The sequence below is a fragment of the Orcinus orca genome, chromosome 16 (assembly GCF_937001465.1).
Source record: "Orcinus orca chromosome 16, mOrcOrc1.1, whole genome shotgun sequence".
In the NCBI taxonomy this organism is placed as follows: Eukaryota; Metazoa; Chordata; class Mammalia; order Artiodactyla; family Delphinidae; genus Orcinus; species Orcinus orca.
Genome location: NC_064574.1, coordinates 87,630,159 through 87,653,057, shown reverse-complemented (window position 1 = coordinate 87,653,057; position 22,899 = coordinate 87,630,159). Strand labels below are relative to the sequence as shown.

The following is a 22,899-nucleotide window of genomic DNA, read 5'->3' as shown; positions in this document are numbered from 1 at the left end:
AAGTCCCAGTATTATAGTTTTTGCTTCAACAATCAGATATAAAAAATATATATAAAAAAAAATATGTCACTTCCTTCTGGCTGCTGTGATTTCAGATGAGAAATCTGTCATTCACACTGGTGTTCCTCTCTAGGGAACACATCATTTCTCTCTGGCTGTTTTTACATTTTTTTTTCTGTCTTTAGTCCTCACAGATTTAATTATGATGTTTCTTAGTATGGATTTTCAGAAGGCTTATCCTACATAGGGGTTCCTTAGCTTCTTGTACCTATGGGTTTATGTCTTTCACCAAATTTGGGAAGTTTTCAGCCATTATTTCTTCAAACACTTTTTCAGCCCACATTCTCCCTCCTCCTGTTCTGAGACTCTGGTGATAAAAACGATTGTCCTGCAGATCTGAGGCTCTGTGCACTTTTTTGTTGTTGTTGTTGTTTTTGCGGTACGCAGGCCTCTCACTGTTGTGGCCTCTCCCGTTGCGGAGCACAGCCTCCGGACGCGCAGGCTCAGCGGCCACGGCTCACGGGCCCAGCCGCTCCACGGCATGTGGGATCTTCCCAGACCGGGGCACGAACCCGTGTCCCCTGCATCTGCAGGCGGACTCTCAACCACTGCGCCACCCGGGAAGCCCCATAAATATTTTTAAAAGCATTTTTATGACTGCTTTAAAATCCTTTTCAGATAATTCCAAGATTTATCTTGGTGTTCACATCAGTTCACTTCTTTTCATGTTCAAATAATGGTTTTCCTTGGTTCTTGGTATGACCAGTGTTTTTTTACTGTATACTGGACATTTTGGTTATTGTGTTAGAAGAATCCTGATTTTATTTAAATCTTCTATTTCAGAGACTTCCCTGGCAGTCCAGTGGTTCAGACTTCGCCTTCCAATGCAAGGGGTGCAGGTTCTATCCCTGGCCAGGGATCTAGGATCCCGCATGCCTCGCGGCCAAAACACCAAAATATATTAAAAAAAAAAAAAAAGAAGAAGCAATATTGTAACAAATTCAATAAAAACTTTAAAAAATGGTCCACATCAAACAAAAAATTAATCTTCTATTTCAGCAGAAAGTCATCCAATTTAGGTTTAGTGTATAAATTCCAGCCTACTTTTATGGCCTGTGGTTCCAATGATAGTTTTATTTCCCCATCCCTTGCAATGCCCTTCCTGTCTGCTCCATTCTCCCGGTGCTGCCCCGGCTGTCACTCCATCCCTGTGGGTGCTGCCTGCAGTGTCAGAAGGCATGCGGCCAGGCTGCCTGGTGGCTCAACAAAGACCTCAAGAAACAGCGGAACAGGGAAGCTTACGACTCACAGGTCCTGGAGGAGGTACAGGCAGAGTGCCCAGGAGTCGGGACCCGGGGCGCACACCTGTATTAGGTCCACAGGGCTGTGCTTTGGGGTTCCTGGGCTAAGGCTGGATAGGTCAGTTCAAACCAGAGGGAGCAGGGTTTTGGTGAGCTTCACAGGGGTTTAATCTATGGGGCCCACAGGGAGAGAGGTTATCACAAGGGTGTTGGGCGGGGGGGTCACATCAGGAACTTCGGTTTACTGGTGACTCTGCGGGCTGTCATCTAGGTCACGCACTCGCGGGAGGGCTCCTGTCAGTTCAAGGCCCCGCAGGCAGCGGGCCACACAGAACAGATGCTGAGGCAGTGATCGTGTACTCAGTGAGTGGCCTGTCGGCAGGTCTGGGTTGCAGCCCCCTCTAGCGCCTATTCCAGGAACCTGTAAACAAGAAAGAGAAACTCCAGGGACCCATCCCATGGCTGTTCCTCCAGTGCTGGAGTCCCCAGTCAGCCCATCTCCTTTCCAGCTCAGAGCCTTTCCCCATTGTCTGCTGAACTAGCTGCAAGGTACTTAGTTGTACTTCGTGGGGAGCAGCTGGGAAAGTGAGTCTGCAGCACCTTCTGGGGCGGGAAGTCCACCACCCCCATTTAACTGTTTACTCACTCATCTCAGCCAGAGCACGGCCTTTGCAACGGCCTCATGTGGCGACTGCCTGGCTCCCTGCTAACCTGTTCTGCAACAGCCAAAGCAGTTTTCTAAAAACACAAACCTTACGCAAAACTCTTCCACCTTAAATCCTCCCTTGCATCCCCCACTGGGACCCAGTGGAGCCACCCAGAGGACCCTGCTCCCCCTGGGCCCCTGGGCTCTAGCCACAGGGCACTTTTCTTCATTTCCCGGAACAGTGTCAGGCCCCCTCCCCGTATTTGTTCCTGGGGCTGCCCAAACAAGTACCATAAATAAACCTGGCGGCTTAAACAACACAAATTTATCTCCCCACTGCTCTGGAATCCAGAAGTCCAGGATCACGGTGTCAGAGGCTGCTTCCCCCAGAGCCGTTGAGGGAGTGAGTCTGCTCCAGGCCGCTCTCCTAAGCTTGCAGATGGCCATCCGTGTTCATGATCGTTCTCCCTGTGTGCTTGTCTGTCTCCAGTTTCCCCTTTCTATAAGGACACAGTCATATGGATTACGGCCCATCCTTCTTAACTTGATGAGTCTAAATGGCCCTATTGCTAAGTAAGGTCATGTTTTGAGGTCCTGGGGGGGGTCAGGACTCCACTACGTGAACTTTGGGGGCACAACTGAGCAGTCCCACTCCCACCATAGGCCTTTGCCCATGCTGTCCTCTCCCTCTGCAACGCTTTCACCCCCCCTTCACCTAGTTAACTCTTAATTACCCACTATATTACGCTTGGGCTGTCACCTCCTCCAGGAAGCCTTCCAGTCTACGCCAAGTTCCTTGGCCTTCATCCCTCAGGACCACGGTAACTGCACGCTGATTAACGTGTCACCCACTAGACGAAGACCCGAGCCGGAGAGACCAGGTGCCCTCTCCACGTCACCGTATCCGACGGAACTGGTCCGACCCGGTCATGCAGGAGAGGTGAGGGTCACAGTAGCCACCTGAGGACACGAAAGGGCACGACCACCACGCCTGACTGTACACAAGTCCGCAGCGGCCATCATATCGGGCTCCAGACCTGCCCAGGACCCCCGGCCTGGCCCGCGTCCCCTCAGCCCTCCGACTCCCCGCCCCGGCCCCGCCCCCCGGCCGTGTCCTGTCAGTGTTCCGAGCTGCCAATAAAGTTACTCTCGGAGCCGACCGGAAAACGCGCCGTAATCCGCGCCGCGACCGTCGTAAAAGCGCCGGTCTCCCCTGGTGACTAGCAACGCGGGGGAGATGGCGGCGCTGGTGGCGACCGAGGTCGCGGCGTCCCCGGACCCGGCGGAAGCCGCCGAGACGGCCGAGGCGGCGGAGCTAAGCCGCGTACTGAGCCGCATGCTGCCCGGTCTGGAGGCCGACAGCAAGCTGGGCCGGCGGCGCGCGCTGGAGGCGCTGCAGCGCACCCTGGAGGCGGCGCGGCCCGAGGCGCCCGACGGCGACCCCGCCGCCGCAGCCGCCGCCTTTCAGGGCCCGTGGGCGCGCTTGCTGCTGCCGCGCCTGCTGCGCTGCCTGGCCGACCCGGCCGAGGGCTGCCGCGCGCTGGCCGTACACCTGCTGGACTTGGGCCTGCGGCGAGCCGCCCGGCCCCGTGACGCCCTCCCGCGCCTGCTGCCCGCTCTCGCCGCGCGCCTGGCCGGCCCCGAGCCCGCGCGCCGCCCACCGCCCGAGGTCTGCGAGGAGCTGCGCCTGGCGCTAGTGCAGCTGCTCCACCTGGCCGTACGCCTGAGCGGCGCTGCGCTCGCGCCCCACCTGGACGACGCGGTGCGCGTGCTGCGCTGCACGCTGCTTGACCCCTTCGCCGCCGTGCGCCGAGAGAGCTGCGAGTGCGCCGCGGGCCTGGCGCGCGCCACGCCAGGTGCCCGCCCTTGTCTCCTCCCACGTCGCCCCCTCCCCAAGCCCGCCCTCGTCCGCACCCTGTTGCACCCGCAGCCCGGAGCGCAGTGCCTGCCCGCAGTGGATGCTCGCTGGTTGCCGAGTGAAGCATCTCCCCGTCTCAACGCCGTCCCCTCTGTCCCCCACCCCCCAGTTGTGCGCACGGGGTCTCTCCTCTGGCTCCCCGCACACTGGGCAGTAGTGGACCGAAGCCTGCCTCGATCTCAGGACCCGAACGCTGAAAGAACTCGCCCCAAGTATCACAGAAATAGCGATCTTACAGAAAGGTCTCAAGCAGCGGCACAACTGCTAAACCAGAGGGTTCGCTTGGCTGTCACGAAGAGCCCTTGGTCGTGACTTCCTGTGAGGCCTTTAGGAAGTGGGGTGGCTTTGCCTGAGGCGGTGCTGATCCAGCTTCCTGCGGTCGTGCTGGGTGTCTGGCTGCAGACTCATCCAGAGGTGGGGACACACAGTGTCTCCCCACTCAGCGTACTCTGGAGTGCCTGTCGCAGCCATCTGCAGCTTCAGGTTCTCCCCTCCCAGCTCTTGTGTTCAGCTGAGATGGGTCCAGCCCCGGCCTTTTCCCTTTGGTCCTCCCAAGTCTCTGGGTCGGAGAGGTGTTGTTTGGGCCACACGCCCAACTCTGCACCTCTTCTGGTGCTGGGGTACAAAGCTGTGTGTGGCCAGCCCAAGGGAACTAGGCCAGGGTTGACGCTCACAGGCTCCCCTGGTGACTGATGGTCTCCCCGTCCCACAGACCACTTCCACATGCAGTCGGAGTCCTTGATCGGCCCCCTGATGCAGTCCATCTCCCACCAGCACTGGAAGGTGCGGGTGGCCGTCATCGAGGCCACGGGCACGGTGATCCAGTTTGGCAGCGGGAAGTCAGTGGACGACGTCCTTCCTCACTTTGCTCAGCGGCTCTTTGATGATGTCCCCCAGGTAACCAGAGTTTCTCCTCCAGGCAGTCCCTTTTCTCCACCAGAAGTGTGCCAGTGTGCTATTTGTCACTCCCTCACTTTTGTCTTTTTTTAAAGCCACTATATGTGACGTTAAGTGTCCTTCCATCATTCGCGGTCACAGGTGTTCCTATTTCACGTCTTTGAGAAGCTGGGGGAGACCTGAGTTGTCTTAATATATTTGTTAAGGACTGCTTCCTTTTAGGAAGAAACTCTAAACTGAGTATTTCCACGGTTTGCAGAAGCATCTGTAACATCCTTCTCCATCAAGGTGATTTAATCAAAAAGCCGCAGAGGTTGGCAAACGAGGCCTGGGAGGAGGATGGAGCCAGGGTTGGTGTGTTGGGGTAATTCCTTCCATTGGCCTTGGGGCCTGAGGAGAGACAGACAGACAAGACAGGCAGGCAGGTGGAGGTGAGAGAACCGGCTCTTGTTGGCAGAAGCCAGCTCAGAGGGCGTGTCATGGATTTGAGGCCGTGGGGAGCAGAGTGAAGGCTGTGAGGGCAGGCTCTCTCCCAAAGGGAGGATGGGGTGAAGGGCTCCGGTCCCTTGGGGTGGGAGGAGCGGTGGTTGCCAGTGGGGGACTTGCAGGGTGGTCGGCCCGTGGCCCCTGTGGCCCCGACAGCAGGAGTGCCAGCCTCCTCGTGTCCTGTCCATCCATACATTAAAGATCATCTCATTCCTTCCCACGGAAGTCCTCCACGTCCGAGGCTTGGGGCTGCTGTAAGGTACGCAGGGCCCCCAGCTGGAGCTGGCCTCCCGCTCCAGGCCTGGGTCTGGCCCCAGGCCGCTCGCAGCAACCCACCCTGCCTCCAACCACACGTTCTTGATTTGTTTCTTTCTTCTTTTTTTTTTATTGGCGTATAGTTGATTTACAACGTTGTGTTAATTTGTTGTGCAGCAAAGTGATTCAGTTAGACATATATGTACGTTGTCTTTTAGATGCTTTTCCATTATGGTTTATGACAGGATGTTGAATATAGTCGCCGTGCTCTACAGTAGGACCTGGTTGTTTACCCATCCTGTATGTACTAGTTTGCATCTGCTACTCCCAAACTCCCCCTCCATCCCTCTCCCACCCTCCTCCCCCTTGGCAACCACAAGTGTGTTCTCTATGTCTGAGTCTATTTCTGTTTCATAGATAGGTTCATTTGTGTCATATTTTAGATTCCACATATAAGTGATATCACATGGTATTTGTCTTTCTCTGACTTACTTCACTTAGTATGACAATCTCTAGGTTCATCCGTGTTGCTGCAAGTGGCATTATTTCATTCTTTTTTTACGGCTGAGTAATATTCCACTGTATATATATACCACATCTTCTTTATCCATTCATCTGTCCGTGGACATTTAGGTTGTTTCCATGTCTTGGCTATAGTGAATAGTGCTGCTGTGAACATAGGGGTGCATGAATCTTTTCGAATTATGGCTTTCTCTGGATATATGCCCAGGAGTGGGATTGCTGGATCATATGTTAGCTATAGCTTTAGTTTTTTGAGGACCCTCCATACTGTTCTCCATAGTGTCTGCACCAACTTACATTCCCACCAACACTGTAGGAGGGTTCCCTTTTCTCCACACTCTCCAGCATTGGTTATTTGTAGACTTTTTAATGATGGCCATTCTGACCTGTGTGAGGTGATACCTCACTGTAGTTTTGATTTGCATTTCTCAAATAATTACCAATGTTGAGCATCTTTTCATGTGTCTGTTGACCATCTGTATGTCTTCTTTAGAGAAATGTCTATTTAGGTCTTCTGCCCATTTTCGATTGGGTTGTTTGGTTTTTTGTTGTTGAGCTGTATGAGCTGTTTGTATATTTTGGGAATTAATCCCTCGGTCACATCATTTGAAAATATTTTCTCCCAGTCCATAGGTCATCTTTTCGTTTTGTTTATGGTTTCCATGGCTGTACAAAAGATTGTGAGTTTGATTAGGTCCCATTTGTTTATTTTTGCTATTATTTCTGTTGCTTTGGAGACTGACCCTTTGTATGATTTATGTCAGAGAATGTTTTGCTTATGTTCTTTTCTAGGAGTTTTATGGTGTCATGTCTTATGTTTAAGTTTTTAAGCCATTTTGAGTTTATTTTTGTGTATGGTGAGAGGGTGTGTTCTAACTTCATTGATTTACATGCGCCTGTCCAACTGTCCCAACACCACTTGCTGAAGAGACCGTCTTTTCCCCATTGTGTATTCTTGCCTCCTTTGTCAAAGATTAATTGTCCATAGTTGTGTGGGTTTATTTCTGGGCTCTCTAGTCCATTGATCCATATGTTTGTTTTTGTGCCAATACCATGCTGGTTTTTTTTTTTAAATAAATTTATTTTTGGCTGCGTTGGGTCTTCGTTGCTGCACATGGGCTTTCTCTAGTTGTGGCGAGCGGGGGCTGCTCTTTGTTGCAGTGCACGGACTTCTCATTGCAGTGGCTTCTTGTGGCGCATGGGCTTAGTTGCTCTGTGGCATATGGGATCTTCCCAGACCAGGGCTTGAACCCGTGTCCCCTGCATTGGCAGGCGGATTCTTTTTTTTTTTTTCGGTACGCAGGCCTCTCACTGCGGTGGCCTCTCCCGTTACGGAGCACAGGCTCCGGACGCGCAGGCTCAGCGGCCATGGCTCACGGGCCCAGCCACTCCACGGCATGTGGGATCTTCCCGGACTGGGGCACAAACCCGTGTTCCCTGCATCTGCAGGCAGACTCTCAACCACTGCGCCACCAGGGAAGCCCGGCAGGCGGATTCTTAACCACTGCACCAAGGAAGCCCCTACCATGCTCTTTTGATTACTGTAGCTTCATAGTATTGTCTGAAGTCTGGGAGGGTTATGCCTTCTGCTTTTTTCTTTTTCCTCAGGTTTGCCTTGGCAATTCTGGATCTTTTATGATTCCATGTAAATTTTAGGATTATTTGTTCTCACTCTATGAAAAATGTCATGGGTAATTTGATAGGTATCACATTAAATCTATAGATTTCTTTATGTTTTATAGCTTTCAGCACGTAAGTCTTTTACTTCCTTGGTCAGATTTATGCCTAAGTATTTTAATTTTTTGGTTGCAATTTTTAAAAGTTTTTTTTGTTTTAATTTCCTTATGATGTTTCATTGTTAGTGTAAAGAAATGCAACCAATTTCTCTATGTTAATCTTGTATCCTGCTACTTTGCTGAATTTGTTCATCAGTTCTAGTAGTTTTTGTGTGGAGTCTTCATGGTTTTCTAAATATAGTATCATGTCATCTGCATATAGTGAGAATTTTACCTCTTCTGTTCCAACTTGGATACCTTTTATTCTTTTTTCTTATCTGATTGCTGTGGCTAGGACTTCCAATATATGTTGAATAGAAGTGGTGAGAGTGGAGGAAGACTTTCAGCTTTTCACCGTTGAGTATTGTGTTGGCTGTGGGTTTGTCACAAGTAGCTTTTATTATGTTGAGATATGTTATTTCTATACCCACTTTGGTAAGAGTTTTTATCATGAATGGATGTTGAATTTTATCAAATGCTTTTTCTGCATCTCTTGAGATGAGCATGTGGTTTTTGTCTTTTGTTGATGTGGTGTTTCACATTGATGGATTTGCGTATGTTGAACCATCCTTGTGACCCTGGGATGAGTCCAACGTGGTCGTGGTGTATGATCTTTTTTATGTGTTCTTGGATTGGGTTTGGTAATATTTGGTTGAGAATTTTTGCATCTATATTCATGGAAGATATTGGCCTATAATTTTCTTTTTTGGTGGTGTCTTTGTCTGATTTTGGTATCGGGGTGATGGTGGCTTCATAGAATGTCTTTGGGAGTGTTACCTCCTTTTCAGTCTTTTGGAAGAGTTTGAGGAGGATAGGTGTACATTCTTTGTATGCTTGGTAGAATTCCTCAGTGAAGCCACCCAGTCCTGGATTTTTGTTTGCAGGGAGTTTTTGTTTTGTTTTTGTTTTTGTTTGTTTGTTTTTTGCCACACCATGCAGCTTGTGGGATCTTAGTTCCCCAAGAAGGGATTGAACCTGGGCCCTGGCAGTGAAAGCGCCAAGTCCTAACCACTGCACCGCCAGGGAATTCCTTGCAAGGAGCTTTTTCTTTTTTTTAATTAATTACTTAATTTATTTATTTATTTATGGCTGTGTTGGGTCTTCATTTCTGTGCGAGGGCTTTCTCTAGTTGTGGCAAGCGGGGGCCACTCTTCATCGCGGTGTGCAGACCTCTCACTATCACGGCCTCTCTTGTTGCGGAGCAGAGGCTCCAGACGTGCAAGCTCAGTAATTGTGGCTCATGGGCCCAGTTGCTCCGCGGCATGTGGGATCTTCCCAGACCAGGGCTCAAACCCATGTCCCCTGCATTGGCAGGCAGATTCTCAGCCACTGCACCACCAGGGAAGCCCAGGGAGCTTTTTTATTACAGATTCTACTTAACTTCTAGTAATTGGTCTGTTTAAGTTTTCTATTTCTTCTTGTTTCAATTTTGGTGAGCTGTATGTTTCTAGACACTTGTCCATTTCTTCTAGGTTGTCAAATTTGTTGACATATAATTGTTCATAGTATTCTCTTATGGTCTTTTGTATTTCTGCAGTATCAGTTGTTATTTTTCCTTTTTCATTTCTTATTTTATTTATTTGGGACCTCTCTCTTTTCTTCTTGGTGAGCCTAGCCAGAGATTTGATGATTTCCTTTTATATTATGCTTGTGTTCTCTTCTTTTTGGGTTTTGTGAATCTGTTGTATGTTTTGGATTTGTGGTTACCCTGTTTTTCAAGTATGTTAACCCATAGTTATATCTACTTGCTTTAGACTGATAGTCATTAGGGGCTCAAACACATTCTAAAAGAAAAAAAATCGACATTTTCTTACTCCTCTCGCCCACGTTTTATGATGTTGATGTCCTCTTTTACATCTTCATCTCGCCCACGTTTTATGATTTTGATGTCCTCTTTTACATCTTCATAGTTATCCTTTTGTCATTCATTGTGGCTATTGTTGCTGTCACAAAAATTTTTTACATTTTTTTTTTAACCTGTATACTGGCTTATTTAAGTGATTTACTTTCCAATTGTGATTTTTCTCTTTCCTATAGCTTCTCGCTTCTTTTCTATCTAGAGAAGACTTTTCAATATTTCTTTTAGGATAGGTTTAGTATTGCTGTGTTCTTCTAGTTTTTGCTTGTCTGAGAAATTCTTTTTCTCTCCTTCTATTCTAAATGGTAATCTTGCTGGATAGAGTATCCTGGGTTGCAGATTTTTCCCTTTCAGGACTTTGAATATATCTTGCCACTCCTTTCTGGCCTGCAGCGTTTCTGTAGAGTAATCAGCTGATCGTCTTATGGGGGCTCCCTTATAATTAACTCTTTATTTTGATTTGTTTCATTTTTTTTTTTTTTTTTTTTTTTTTCCGGCACGCGGGCCTCTCACTGTTGTGGCCTCTCCCGTTGCGGAGCACAGGCTCTGGATGCGCAGGCTCAGTGGCCATGGCTCACGGGCCCAGCCGCTCCGCGGCATGTGGGATCTTCCCGGACCGGGGCACGAACCCATGTCCCCTGCATCGGCAGGCAGACTCTCAACCACTGCGCCACCAGGGAAGCCCCTGTTTCATTTTTTAAAACACCTTTATCAAGCCATAATTTACATACCATACAATTCCCTCACTTAAAGCGTTCAATGTTTTTGATATATTACATCATTAATTTTAAATTTTTTCGTAAAATGTTTATAACAAAATTTGCCATTTTAGCCATTTTTAAGTGCACAGTTCAGTGACATTAAGTACATTCACAGTGCTGTGCAACCATCACCACCATCCAAAACTTTTTTTATCATCGCGAACAGAAACTGTGACCATTAAGCAATTACTCCCCGTCCCCCCCACCCTCCTGATGACCTCTAATCTTTCTGTCTCTCTGGATCTGACAATTTAGCTGTTTCACGTAAGTGGAATCAGGATGGGGTCTGTTGTGGCTGGCCTCTCTCACTCAGCATTGTGTTGGTGAGGTCCACCCAGCTGTGGCAGGTGTCAGTGCTTTGCTCCTTTTAAGGCTAAGTAGCATCCACCGTGTGGACAGACCACACTGCGTTCCTCCATTCATCCGTCCACGGACTCTTGGGTTGTTGCCACCTTCTAGCTGTTGTGCATAGGGATGCTGAGGACGATGGTGTGCAGGGATCCGTTTGAGTCCTGCTTCACTTCTTTCGGGTAAACATTCAGGAGTGGAATTGCTGTGTCCGTCCTACAGTAACACATGTGCAGCTTGTTGAAGTCACCAAACTGTGTTCCACGTGGCTGCACTGCTTTGCATTCCTACCAGCAATGTACAAGGGATCCAGTTCCTCTGCATCCGTGAGCTGGTATCTCCCTGTGGTTTTGACTTGCATTTTCCTGAGGATTAGTGATAGTGATGCTGAGCACCTTTCTCTGTGCTGGTCACAGTTACTTTATACAATGAAACATTGAACTTGCACGAGTCAGGACAGTTTTGCTAGAGTGTGTGCAGACAGCCAGAATGGCTCCAGGTGCCTGTTCTATTACACAGGAAGATTAGAGGCTCCGATCACTTACCCAGGGAGTGATGAGAGGCCCGTCCCTCCCTACTTTCTCAGCAGGGGCCCCAGAGGGATGGCCTCACTTTTCCCTCGGGAGCCTGGTCACTTGAGGTCTGCAGGATATGTCCAAGGAGGTGGGAAGGGGTGGTGTCCCGGTGCAGCAGGGCTGTCACAGCTTCCTCCAGGCCCAGAAAGGCCCCGGTCCCCTGAGTGCACCATCCAGGTGAGAGCACCCAGCTCAGGTTAAGTCACTGCCCATAAGCAGGCACGTGCCCTCGGTTGCCCCAGGCTCGCCCTGACCGTCGGGCGCTCCCTCTGCACATTGCTCGTCTCTGATTGTGGGTGTTTCATCTAGAAGACGGAGTTCTGTGTGCTTTGTGTAGTTGGGATAAAGCACTGACCCTGCTGTTGAGGCTCCAAGGATGTGACCGTATAGGTGTTTGCCCAGGAGCCTGCCTGGGAACAGCCCCACCTGCCCCGCTGCTGGCGCCCCACAGGCGATCAGCTCAGGCCCTGGGCGCTTGTGCGCACCTGCCCTGGGCCAGAACCCTGGTGGAAGGGAGAGGGAGCAGGTCTGGTTGGCCCCCAGCCCCTCACTGGCGCTCAGGAATGACAGGGGGGGCCCCGGGGAGGGGGGTAGATGGAAGGGGAGGGGAGGGGCGGATGAAAGAATGAAACTTACCTCCCAGGTGAGTTCCAGTGACGTAGAGGAGAACCCGAAGCCGAGGCAGCGCGGCTGCTCCTCGTCCAGTGCTGGCTACTTTGGGAGCCCGCGGGGTGCGATGTAACCCGAGCCCCCGTGGGTGGGATCCTGCCCGACTAAACTGGAACGGGCATCGGAATCCTTGGGTCCAATCAGAACATGATAAAAACAGAGGCCTGTTGCTGCTCCCCGGGTCACATGCGACATGAAGGTCACCTCTTCGCTGCAGTGGGTGAGGTGGGTAGAGGCACGCACGTCACTTTCTTGGACATAGGCGGCCAGTGCCCAGCCCAGCCAGGAGGTTCCCACACAGGAGGCCGCAAACGTGCCACAGGGCTGAGGCGGGGCTGCAGGACCTGCCGTGGCCAGTGGAGGGTCCGGCCTGAGCCCGGAGGACAGGGGTTGAAGCAGCGAGACCTAGGGTGCTAGCATCTCGTTCCAGGCCCGAGATGGGGATGCAGAGCTGCCAGAGCACCGGAGCGGGCTCTGGGGCCTCTGTGTGCCCGCACGGGGGCCTGGGCTGCCGCGGGCCCCACGCGCGTGCAGGCCGCTCACCCTCCTCTGCCTGCAGGTGCGCCAGGCAGTGGCGCGTGTGGTCGGGGGCTGGCTGCTGCACCTGCGGGACCGCTACTCATTCTTGCACAAGCTCATCCCGCTTCTCCTGAGCAGCCTCGACGACGAGATCCCCGAGATCGCGTAAGTGGCAACGTGGCGGACAGGCCGAGGTTCTGGGTGCCAGGGCAACACGTCCCGCCCCAGAGCCGCCGTGCCGCGCGCCTCCCTCCTGCTTGCCTCACCAGGCGCTGGCTTTTCCTAAGCTGTTGTTTACGGCGGTGGTTGTTTCCTTTGGTCCAGAGTCTTGTGGGAGCCACCGTGTCCCCGCATCCCGCGTGCTTGGAGGCCATGGGACTTTGACAGTACAGTTTTGCATCTTTAGCACTTTGCTTGGGTTAGTGATGGAGGCGTGGCAGACTCACTGGTGAGCTCCCTCGGGCAGAGACCCGGCCGCCCCCCCGAGGGCGCCCCCTGACCCGGGTCTGTGTTGTGCGGCAGGTGCGAGGCAGCCGGCCTCTGGGAGCAGGTCGGGCTGCGCTGGCAGATGGAGAACGAGGAGGACCTCAAGGACAAGCTGGACTTCGCTGGCCCGCCCCCCGCACACCACCCCTCGCCAGGTGAGCGCGGCCAGCCCAGGCCAGCGGTGCAGCAGGGCGAGTCCCGGAGGTAGAGCCGGACGGCGGGAAGGGCCTCCCTCGGGGTCCTGGGCGGGCCTCCCTGGGTACGTGAGGGCGCGGCCATCCGAGGAGCGTGAGCCTGATGGGGAAACGTTGGAAATGGGTGGTGCTTTGTCATCTCACAAAGCTGTTCTGTGAGCTTCACCTGGAGAAGCAAACACACAGGTAGCCGGTGAGATGCAGTCCTCATGTTCCGGGTGATGCTACCCTCAGAACAGAGCCTCCCGTTGCTGGACCTCCCGTCCTGCCCCTCGTCGTGGTTCTCTGCCAGACCGTGAGCGCCCGTGTGTGCGTGTGTGTGCACGGGCATGCCATGTGTTCCCTTAGCTCTTGAGTCAGATCCGGGCTGCATTTCCAAGGAAGCCCCCTGCCCGCCGGGCTGCGGCCCCCCTCTTTGCCCCTCAACCCCACACGTGTCTAGTTTCTTCTGCTCTGGAAACACTTTCTGTCTAGGAATGAAGTCCCTTCCACTGAACTTGATCGGACGCCTGTATCACTGCAGTCTGTCTGCGGGTGTCTTCTTACAGTGGAGTGATGGTGGAGTGCCGCTGGCAGGGACAAAGCCTAGTATACATGCACCAGGTCAGACAGGCAGCACCATGGGAGGGACCGGGACCTGGGCCCGCAGGCCCCTCCAGCCCTGGTCAGGTGAAGTCAGGCTCGGACGGCCACCCTGGAGGGGACGCCTTGCACGAAGGGCAGCATGAAGACAACTGCTCATGCCTCGTGTGCACCCGCTGCTGTTCACTGTGAGACCCAGAAGGCGGCTCCTCCCCCATACCTGGGAGGCCCGTGTTTTTTTTTTTTCGTCCACATGTTTATTCATGCAGCTTCACCTCCCATGCCGCACAACTGCTATGAGGGGAAATCACGCATGTTTTGGAAAAGGTACAAAAATTAGTTGCCAGCAGGGTTTTTTCTGATTTAGTAAAGTTTGAGAATGCACCATCTTTTAAATTATCGTGTCTGCCGTATCAAGTACAGGAAAGGAGGCTTCAGAGCCATCTTCAGAGTGAGGCGCGCATCTCTGGAAATGCCTCTCAGGCCGTGTGCCCGCCTGTCAGTGGACCACTCCCCAGACGATCCTAACCTGTCCCCTCATCCCACAAACTTTCCACAAGGGACATGTCAGGAAGAAAAGGGCATTTATTGTTTTCCTTTTTGTTTTTTACAAAATTGTAACAAGCTCACTTAAACCGCCAGCAGAATCTGAAACATTTAGAACTAATTCTCTCATATACCATAAAAAGAGAAAAGTAACAGGAACAAAAATTCAAAGTGAGGCCTCATGGTACAAGCTGTTCTTTTTACTAAAACACGCTTTAAACTTTGACATGTCACGGTCTCATTTCTATCTCTAGAGTTGTTTTGAGTCTTTAAGGTCAAAATCTTGTAATCAAAATCCTCGAAGGCTTTTTTATAGAAATTGAGAAACTTATCCTGAAATTCACAAGGAAACGTAAAGGACCTAGCACAGCCAAAACTTTGAAGACAAAGGCCCAGGTTGAAAGATGAGTACGTCTGGTTTTAAGACATAAAACGCAGTAATCAAGATGGTGAGGTTATGAACATAAAAACAGACTGACATGGACTTCCGTGGTGGCGCAGTGGTTAAGAATCTGCCTGCCAATGCAGGGCGCACGGGTTCGATCCCTGGTCCAGGAAGATCCCACATGCCACGGAGCAGCTAAGCCCGTGTGCCACAACTACTGAGCCTGCGCTCTGGAGCCCGCGAGCCACAGCTACTGAACCCGTGTGCCACAACTACTGAATCCCACGCGCCTAGAGCCCGTGCTCCACAACAAGAGAAGCCACTGCAATGAGAAGCCCATGCACCGCAATGAAGAGTAGCCCCCACTCACCACAACTAGAGAAAGCCTGTGCGCAGCAACGAAGACCCAATACAGCCAAAAATAAATTAAAAAAATAAAAAATCAGAGCGATAGACCAGTGGAACAGAGCAGAAACAAGACACAGGCATGTGGACTCTGAATTTTGGCAAGTTGCAAAGACAAGGGGAGAAAAGACGTCTCAGCAATGGTGCTGGAATCACTGGATGTGCAAAAAAAGTGGGCTTGGATCCAACCATCCTGATAAATGAAAATTAACCCCAAATGCCATGTGGATCTAAGAGTACGACCTAAATACACTCCACAAAAAATGACTGATAAATTGCTTTTCATCAAAATGAAAACTTCTGCTCTTTGAAAGACATTAAGAGAATGAAACGACAGGGCACAGACTGAGACGTTTGCAAATTGTCTACATAAGGATTTGTGTCCAGAGCACAGAGAGAACTCTCAAACTCAATATCAAGAACACAATCCAGTTTTTTAGTGGCAAAAAAAGTTTGAAAAGACACTTAACTGAGGACACACAGATGTCAAACAAGCCCATGAGTCAGTGCTCCAGGGCATTGCTCGTGGGGAGAATGCACATCAAAGCCACAAGGAGATGCCCCTCCCTGCCTGGAGGCTTGACCTAGGACTGCCCGTGCCGGGTGTGGAGGAGCTTCAGGCCTCGTGCACGGCTGGGGAGGGCAGACAGCAGTGCAGCAGCGTTGGAAAACCGCTCGGCCATTTCTTAATCAGTATAGTGCCCACCTTCCATGTGCTTAGCCGTGGCGCTCCAGGGCGCCCACCCGAGAGAAGTCTCGTCGGCGACAGCCCACGGCAGAACCGCTCAGACGTCCATTGGCAGGTAGACAGACAGACTGTGGTCTGTCCGTGTGCTGGAACGCTGCTCAGCAGTGAGCAGGGGCCGGCGCCCCCCACCACTTGCTGGGCCTCGGAGCGGAGGAAGCCAGGCAGAGAGGAGCGTGTGCTGCGCAGCTGCACTCACAGAAAATCGGGAAATTGCGGCTCCCCATAGCGACAGGAAGCCGACCGGGGCTGCCCGGGGGCAGGGGAGGGCATCGTCGGGAGCACAGGGACCTTCTGGGTGGCAGGTGCGCGTTACCTTGATGGCCGTGATGGTTCACAGTGGTATCCATCTGTCAGAACTTCAGGGTTGTGCCCTTCGAGCATGTAGTTTACTGTGAGTCACACCTCAGGATCGCTGTAAAGACTTAAAGTAAATCATGACACTTTGTGGCGTCATTTCTGTCTTCAGAGTTGCTTTGAGTTTTTTAAGACCTCAAAATAAAACCCGTAGGTGTGCCTTAAGTGAGGAATGTGTAGTAAGTGACTTCGTACATGAATCGTTGAGATCTTGTCTGTAAATTTCACCAGTTCCCATCCATCTTTATGACCCACAGGGAGCCGCCCGGGGCTGGGCTGCCGGGAGCTGGTCTTCAGAAACCTCTCCAAGATCCTTCCCGCCATCTGTCACGACATCACCGACTGGGTGGTGGCGACCAGGGTGAAGTCGGCACAGCTGCTGGCGGTACTGCTGCTGCACGCGGAAGGCCACATCACGCAGCACCTGGAGCCCGTCCTGCGCACCCTGCTCCACGCCTGTGCCGACGAGGAGAAGGCCGTGGTCCGCAGTGTGAGTGGCATTCCACTGTCCTCAGGGGCTGCATGCACCCTTCCTAGTTCTGCAGTGTGTGAACTTGGACACGTATCAGCAGTCACGCAGTCGCCCCTGTGTGAAGGTGTAGATGTTTCCGCGGCCCCCGGGTTCTCCCCAGCCTTCTGCATCCAGCCTTCGTGCCCATAAAAAAGGCGTTTAACGGTTCTCTTTAAATTAAGCATGTGCAGGTGAGCGGCCCTGTGTCTGAAGGTAAACACATCCTCCATCCGCAGTCCACTGCAGTGGTCACTGCTCGGACAGACGTGCAGAGCCGCCCCCATGAGTCCAGCTCAGGCAGTCGGGCCTCAGAGAGGACGCTCTGACAGCCGTGCCCACGCCAAATGGCATGAACTCCTTCCCCGGGCACTTCTGAGCTCATGAGGGGACTCACCAGTTTTCGTGGGTGTTTGAGCACATTAGGAAGAGACGGGCCTGCAGGGCTGCTTCTGGCAGGTGAAAGCGGGCACGGCAGACGCAGAGCAGCGAGGGGCTGAGAGGGGCGGCAGCCTCAGGCCTCCTCCATCTGCCCTCAGTGCACGAGATCTGCAGAGCTGATCGGGACCTTCGTCAGCCCGGAGGTGTTTCTGAAGTTGATCTTGTCGATGCTGAGGAAGTCTCCCTCCCCCTCCGGCCTCCTGGTCTTTGCCTCCATCATCCGAGGCTGCCCGAGGGAGGCCCTCCGGCCGCACGTGAAGGTCATCGCCGTGGAGTTGGCCCACGCTCACATCTGCCAGGGGTCTGAAAATGTAAGCATGCGCGGGAGAGGGTGGGGCTGGGGGGATCGTAGAGTCCACCCATCTCCATGGTGACTCGGTCCCCTGTGGGACCATCCACACATAGCAGTTGTCAGTCCCACAGGCCTCTCGGGGACATCTGACCGGTGTGGTAGCTGGGATGCAGCCCTGATGTCCTCCTGTTTGGACCCACGTGTCTCCTGGCCCGTTCTTCTCCATCCACCATGGCGGCCGTTTAAAGTAAAATGAAACAAAGTGCAAAGGCAGTTCCTCTGTCACGCTGGCCGCATGTCGAGTGCACAGTAGCCCGTGTGGCCAGCACTGGGCGGTGTCAGATAGAGCGCGTCCATCGTCGAGGGCAGTTCGCTCTATGGGTGGCGCTGCTGTGGGTGGTCTCAGCTGGAGACCCCCACCCCCACCCCACCCACCCCCAGAGAACCTGTGAGTCCACGCCCCATCTCTTGGTCCATGTCGCACGCGGTGTCTCCATGGCGAGCTTATTCTTACCCCGGTCACTTGGCTTCTAACGGGGCTTCCAACAGGCAACCTGATCTGGCAACCGTTATTGGGAGCTCTGCTTGGTGGTTACAGATTTGTTTTGTCTTAAATTGAGCAGTAAATCCATTACATCTGAAGCTGAAACAATGTAGGTAGTTAGGCTTAGTCATTTGGAATAATTTACAATTGTTTGCTGTTGAAAGAAAAATAACGACCTTGTTTTCATGTGGCTGTGATGGGCTTAAACCCTGAGTCTTTGGATTGGCCAGTCACCCTCCCATCTCTCTGTAGAGCAACGAGGGTTTGCCTCGCCAGGCGTCTGACCCATGCACTGCAGGCCCCCTGGGCCATGGGAAGCTGGCCCCGCACAGCTGACACTTGACAGTGGCTGCCCTGGCCACAGAGCTGGACCACAGGGGTGCCCAGCTACCGCTCAGCTGCCGGGAGATGCACTTCCACACCTGCATCTGGCCTTAACTCTGACATACGTTCACAGTCGTGTGGGAACCATCTTAAGCCTATAAGGCAGCTTCTGAAACACAGATGGGGGGGATGGAACAGAGGTCTTGGAGGGGGGACGTTCTTGGGCTTTTTCACCTGCTCCTGGTGTTTTCAACCATAATTCAACTTTTCCCAAAACCCATTTTTAAGATAAACTATGATTATCTAAAAATGTGGAAAAAAGTTCCACATTTTTACTCAACTGGTTCCAACAAGGATTTTCATTCCAGAAGCATTTCTGTTCTAGAAGGTGCAGCTTGAAAGTTTGTGTAGGTGTTTCAGTACACGTGTTGCAAGCTGTACAGCAAAGGAAACGTCTTTTCACACCTGAGTGTTGTTACAGGAAACCTTGGTCCCTCGATCCATCTAGTTCAGAGCGCACACTTGGTTCCTCTTCCTCCAGTCCTTCCAGGAAAGATTTACTCGGTCCTGCAAACAGAGGGGCCCCTTCCTGACAGTTCCATCCACACACGTTTCTCTAGACACGTTCCAGCCTTTGGCCAAGGGACCAGCCGTGCGACCCCAGTCGTGCGACCCACTCCCATCCTCGCACGCCTGTGGCCAGGATGCACGGCCTCCGCACAGGGAGGGGTCGTCCTAGTGTTTCCTACAGTCGTTCTCCAGGGACTGTGAGGACAGGCCTCAAATGCTTCAAGACCAAACTAAATGTAAAGCCCCGGCTTGAGCCAACAGGGCCCCAGAGACGCTCTGCTCGTCTGCCTGGGCCTGGGCTCAGCTGACAGGACCTGAGCCTCTGCTTTGAAATCTGGCTGTTTATCGACAGGGGACTGAGATGCAGAAACGGTTGATAAAACAGAAGTAACGTTTCCTCCTGTTTACTCAGGAATTGGGTGTGGGGTCTGGGATGGGAGTGCCTGGCGCCTTCTCCGGTGAAGTTGTGGCATCTCCCTCTGTGTCAGTTCCCTCTGTGTCTTGTTTTCTTTCTCTCTCTCTCTCTGTGTGTGTGTGTGTGTGTGTAGGTAGGTAGGTGTTGAAAATCCTCTGGTTAAATATCGTGAAATCCGTGAACATTAGGCCCCGTTTCCTCAGAGGTGGTGCCGTGTTCACAGCAGGAGGGCAGTGCTTGTGAAGGACACAGACCTTTGGTTAGTTCCAGCATCTGGAGGTGTCGTGAGATGGCTCAGCCACTGCTGAGAGCAACTCCCTGTTTGTTTGTTTTTTAATTTTTAAAATTTATTTATTGTTGTCTGCGTCGCATCTTCATTGCTGTGCACGGGCAGCGAGTAGGGGCTACTCTTCATTGCGGTATGCGGGCTTCTCATTGCGGTGGCTTCTCTTGTTGCGGAGCACGGTTTCTAGGTGTGTGGGCTTCAGTAGTTGTGGCGCGTGGGCTTCAGTAGTTGTGGCGCGTGGGCTTCAGTAGTTGTGGCACGCGGGCTCAGTAGTTGTGGCTCACGGGCTCTAGAGCGCAGGCTCAGTAGTTGTGGCGCACAGGGTTAGTTGTTCCTTAGCATGTGGGATCTTCCCGGACCAGGGCTCGAACCCGTGTACCCTGCACTGGCAGGTGGATTCTTAACCACTGCACCACCAGGGAAGTCCCAATCCCTGTTTATTTTAATTGAAAGAATGGTAGCTCCTTAAATATGTACTGCAGGTCATTTAGAAATTAGCCAAAGTCATGCCCTCAGAAAAATCAATCAATCAGTCAATCCAGGTCTGAGAGAAATGGGGCTGCGGGAAAAGTAAGTGTTTGAATAAAACACCAATTGTGGCTTCTCGGGGGAGTTAGGACCCCTGAGTGGCTGGGGACATGCCACAGTGAATTTTTTGTTTAAACTTCTATGATTTATATCACTTGTGAATGAGTCGTAGGATTTTAGAGCTGATTCAGAATTTAGAACCAATCCATTGTCTAGCCAAATCTTCACCAAACTTTTGAGCTCACACCCCCAATAGTAAAAAAAAAAAAACCTTAAGCATTTTGCCCTGGTTCCCTCTGTCCTTTAGGAAACATAGCAGAGCAGGCGTGTGGGAGGGGTGTTCTAGGCGGTTCTTCCTCTGGGGCCCCCACCCCGTGCCCACTCCTGGCCCCCATTTCACAGTGGATGAGGCTGGAGGCTGGGAGGTGAGAGAAGGGCTCGACCCAACCGAGGTGTCACCTTGACCCCCGGCAGTCTGGAAGCATCTTTGAATCACAGAATTTTATTTTTCTTAACTTAGTATTATAGAAACACTCAGAAGTGCACAGAAGGGGAGGGGAGCAGTGTGCACCCCTCGTGCCTGCCGCCCGGTTCCAGCCACGTCCCCCTCGGTCCAGCTTCTCTCTGACTTTGGGGGTGGGGTGGGAAGAGCTGGGGTACTGAGAGCAAATCCAGATTCCCTGTCCTTCCACTTATCACTACTACAGTGTGTGTCACTAACACATGCAAACTTTTTTAAAATGTAACTCAAATACCATTAAGCACTTAACAGAGTTGCCGTGAATTCCTTGATTCTCAGGGATTCAGCAGGGATTCGGTTTCCCTGTTGTGCAGAGGGACGCCCTCTTTATGGCTGATGTGCCAGAATCCTGGCCCAGTCCACTCGCGGGGTCGCCATGGCTCCATGGCCCTGGTCGGCGGGGCCTCGTCTGGGCGGCCGAGCGGGTGCAGGGGTCGCTGACGGTGCCCTGCTCTCTCCACAGCGACTGTACGGGGAGCGCCTGCTGCAGTGCGTGCAGGCCGTGGTGTCCGTGAGCCGGGAGGACTGCCGAGGGGCCGGCGTGCCGCTCATGGAGGTGCTGGTGACTGTCCTGGCGCTGTGGGGACCCGCGGGCCTTGGTGCCAAGGTGAGGGGGTCCTCCTGCTTTGCCTCAGCCCCTGGACGGGAGGCTTCCATCTGTCAGTCTCTGCTGTCAAACTCCAAGCCTCGGGCTTGCCCAGCGAACTGGCTACCTAAGATGAAAGAGTCTAGAACATGCGGGGTGATGCGTTCCCTAGGCGGCCTCGGGTACAGGGGATTTTAAATTCCCTCCAACTGCCCATTGGCTGCAGGACCTCAGAGTGGGGCCGGCTGCTTAATCTTGGAGAAACAGGCAAGAAACGAGGCCTGCCTCGCCTTCAATGTGCACTTGAGTGAGGCTGGGGGCACACATGCACCGGAGGTCGGGAGAGAGAATAGCATGGTGGTTGTCCCAGTTGGTTGCAGCCCAGCTTTACACAATTGTTTCCATTCCCCTGGCTCTGTATTTTTTTTCAAATTCTTTTCTCCATTGAACTTCCTTGCTGCTTTATTGTTTTGGCCGTGCCGCACGGCATGTGGAATCTTAGTTCACCAAACAGGGATCGAACCTGCATCCCCTGCATTGGAAACACGGAGTCTTAACCACTGGACCTCCCGGGAGGTGCCCCCCGCCCCGGGCTCTGTATTTAACTTAAAATCTTCTGACATCCAGCTCCCTGCGGCTGCGAGGACCATCCAGAGACCCGGCTGTCTGACCACTTCTCCCCCTGGTTCTGTCTCCCCCTCTCCATCCACACTGTGTCCGGGAGGCTCCCCGCCTGCCCTCCCCTTCCCCGCGGCCTTCGTAAACTGTGTTTTCTTTCTCTCTTAAAAAAACCCCTTTCCGGAGGGCACGTGTCCGATCAGGGAGGTCATCACTGTAGGGCTGTAAATACTAGAAAAGCCGAGTCTGTCATTACGGGTGAGTCTGCAGGCCAGACTGGGGCCCCAGGACAGCTGCACAGCATGCTGGGGGCGTCCTGTTCCTGAAGCCCTGGGGGAGGAGGGTCCGGTCCTCCGTCTCCTCTGTGCCCGCAGAGCAGCAGACACCCTGTCCCCGGAGGTCTGGTCAGGTGAAGCACTCTGAGAGCGAGGACGTGGGCCCATCTTTGGCACCCGTGGTTTAAGACTGTTCAGTGCCAGCCCTGAAACCGCCTGCTCCCACTTCTCCATAGATGGAGCCTGGCTGGGACTCCAGGGTGAGCCTCCCACCCTGCAGGGACTGCCCTGCCCCGGGTGGTGCCTCATGGGGGGTGGGGGGACTGTGCCTGAACTGCCTGTCCATTGTTTGTCCATTTCATTATTTCTCATACAGACAGGAGGGGCGTCGCGGGAGCCCTGGGCCACGTGGCGTGTGCCCGAGTGGCTCTCCCTCCCTCAGGTGGTGAGGACGGGTCTCCAGTGGGGTCTGTGAGTCCCAAGATCGGATTGTCCCAGCCTGTCACTTGCTCCCCCAGGTTCAGGAGGCGCTGGCCGAGCTGGCTGCGGTGGAGAGCATGGACGGCAGCCAGGACCTCTTCCGAGCGCACGTGGGCGCCCTCCTGGAGCGGCTGGCTGCCTCGCACCGGGACTGGACCGGCCACTCCATGGGGTTCCTGCAGTTTGACGTGGTGCTTGCTCACTCAGGTGGGCCTCAGACGGGCGCCCCGGGTGGGGTTCGGAGCGCTGGTCCCGTGTGGCCCCAGCAGCCCCGGCACAGAC

At 52.9% G+C, this 22,899-nt stretch overlaps 2 protein-coding genes and 1 long non-coding RNA gene across 12 annotated transcripts in view; 2 read left to right on the top strand and 1 right to left on the bottom strand.

Moving 5' to 3' along the window:
• SUN1 (Sad1 and UNC84 domain containing 1) overlaps window positions 1-22,899 on the top strand; it is a 283,061-nt gene that overhangs the window by 175,297 nt on the left and 84,865 nt on the right. The gene's annotated exons all lie outside the window — the stretch shown is intronic.
• On the bottom strand, window positions 1,031-3,014 carry LOC117200981 (uncharacterized). 4 transcript variants are annotated; one of them, XR_004482872.2, is made up of 3 exons: window positions 2,708-3,014; window positions 1,948-2,447; window positions 1,031-1,722 (listed from the first exon to the last, which is right to left on the bottom strand). It is a non-coding gene; the product is annotated as an uncharacterized LOC117200981 (long non-coding RNA). The 4 variants fall into 4 exon arrangements; XR_007471978.1 differs by having other exon boundaries at window positions 1,031-2,447; window positions 2,708-3,010; XR_007471980.1 differs by having other exon boundaries at window positions 1,031-2,447; window positions 2,682-2,929.
• DNAAF5 (dynein axonemal assembly factor 5) overlaps window positions 3,047-22,899 on the top strand; it is a 35,756-nt gene continuing 15,903 nt past the window's right edge. For 6 of the 7 annotated variants that reach the window (XR_004482868.2, XR_004482871.2, XR_004482870.2 and 3 more), the window contains exons 1-8: window positions 3,047-3,803; window positions 4,578-4,762; window positions 12,571-12,695; window positions 13,053-13,171; window positions 16,488-16,720; window positions 17,278-17,490; window positions 21,122-21,265; window positions 22,656-22,824. Coding sequence is in view for 3 of the 7 variants with exons in the window: in XM_012532672.3 (XP_012388126.2) it covers window positions 3,185-3,803; window positions 4,578-4,762; window positions 12,571-12,695; window positions 13,053-13,171; window positions 16,488-16,720; window positions 17,278-17,490; window positions 21,122-21,265; window positions 22,656-22,824 (1,807 nt within the window). In the remaining 4 variants the exon portion in view is untranslated. The remainder of the gene's footprint in view (window positions 3,804-4,577; window positions 4,763-12,570; window positions 12,696-13,052; window positions 13,172-16,487; window positions 16,721-17,277; window positions 17,491-21,121; window positions 21,266-22,655; window positions 22,825-22,899) is intronic. The other variant, XM_033426783.2, reaches the window with a different exon arrangement.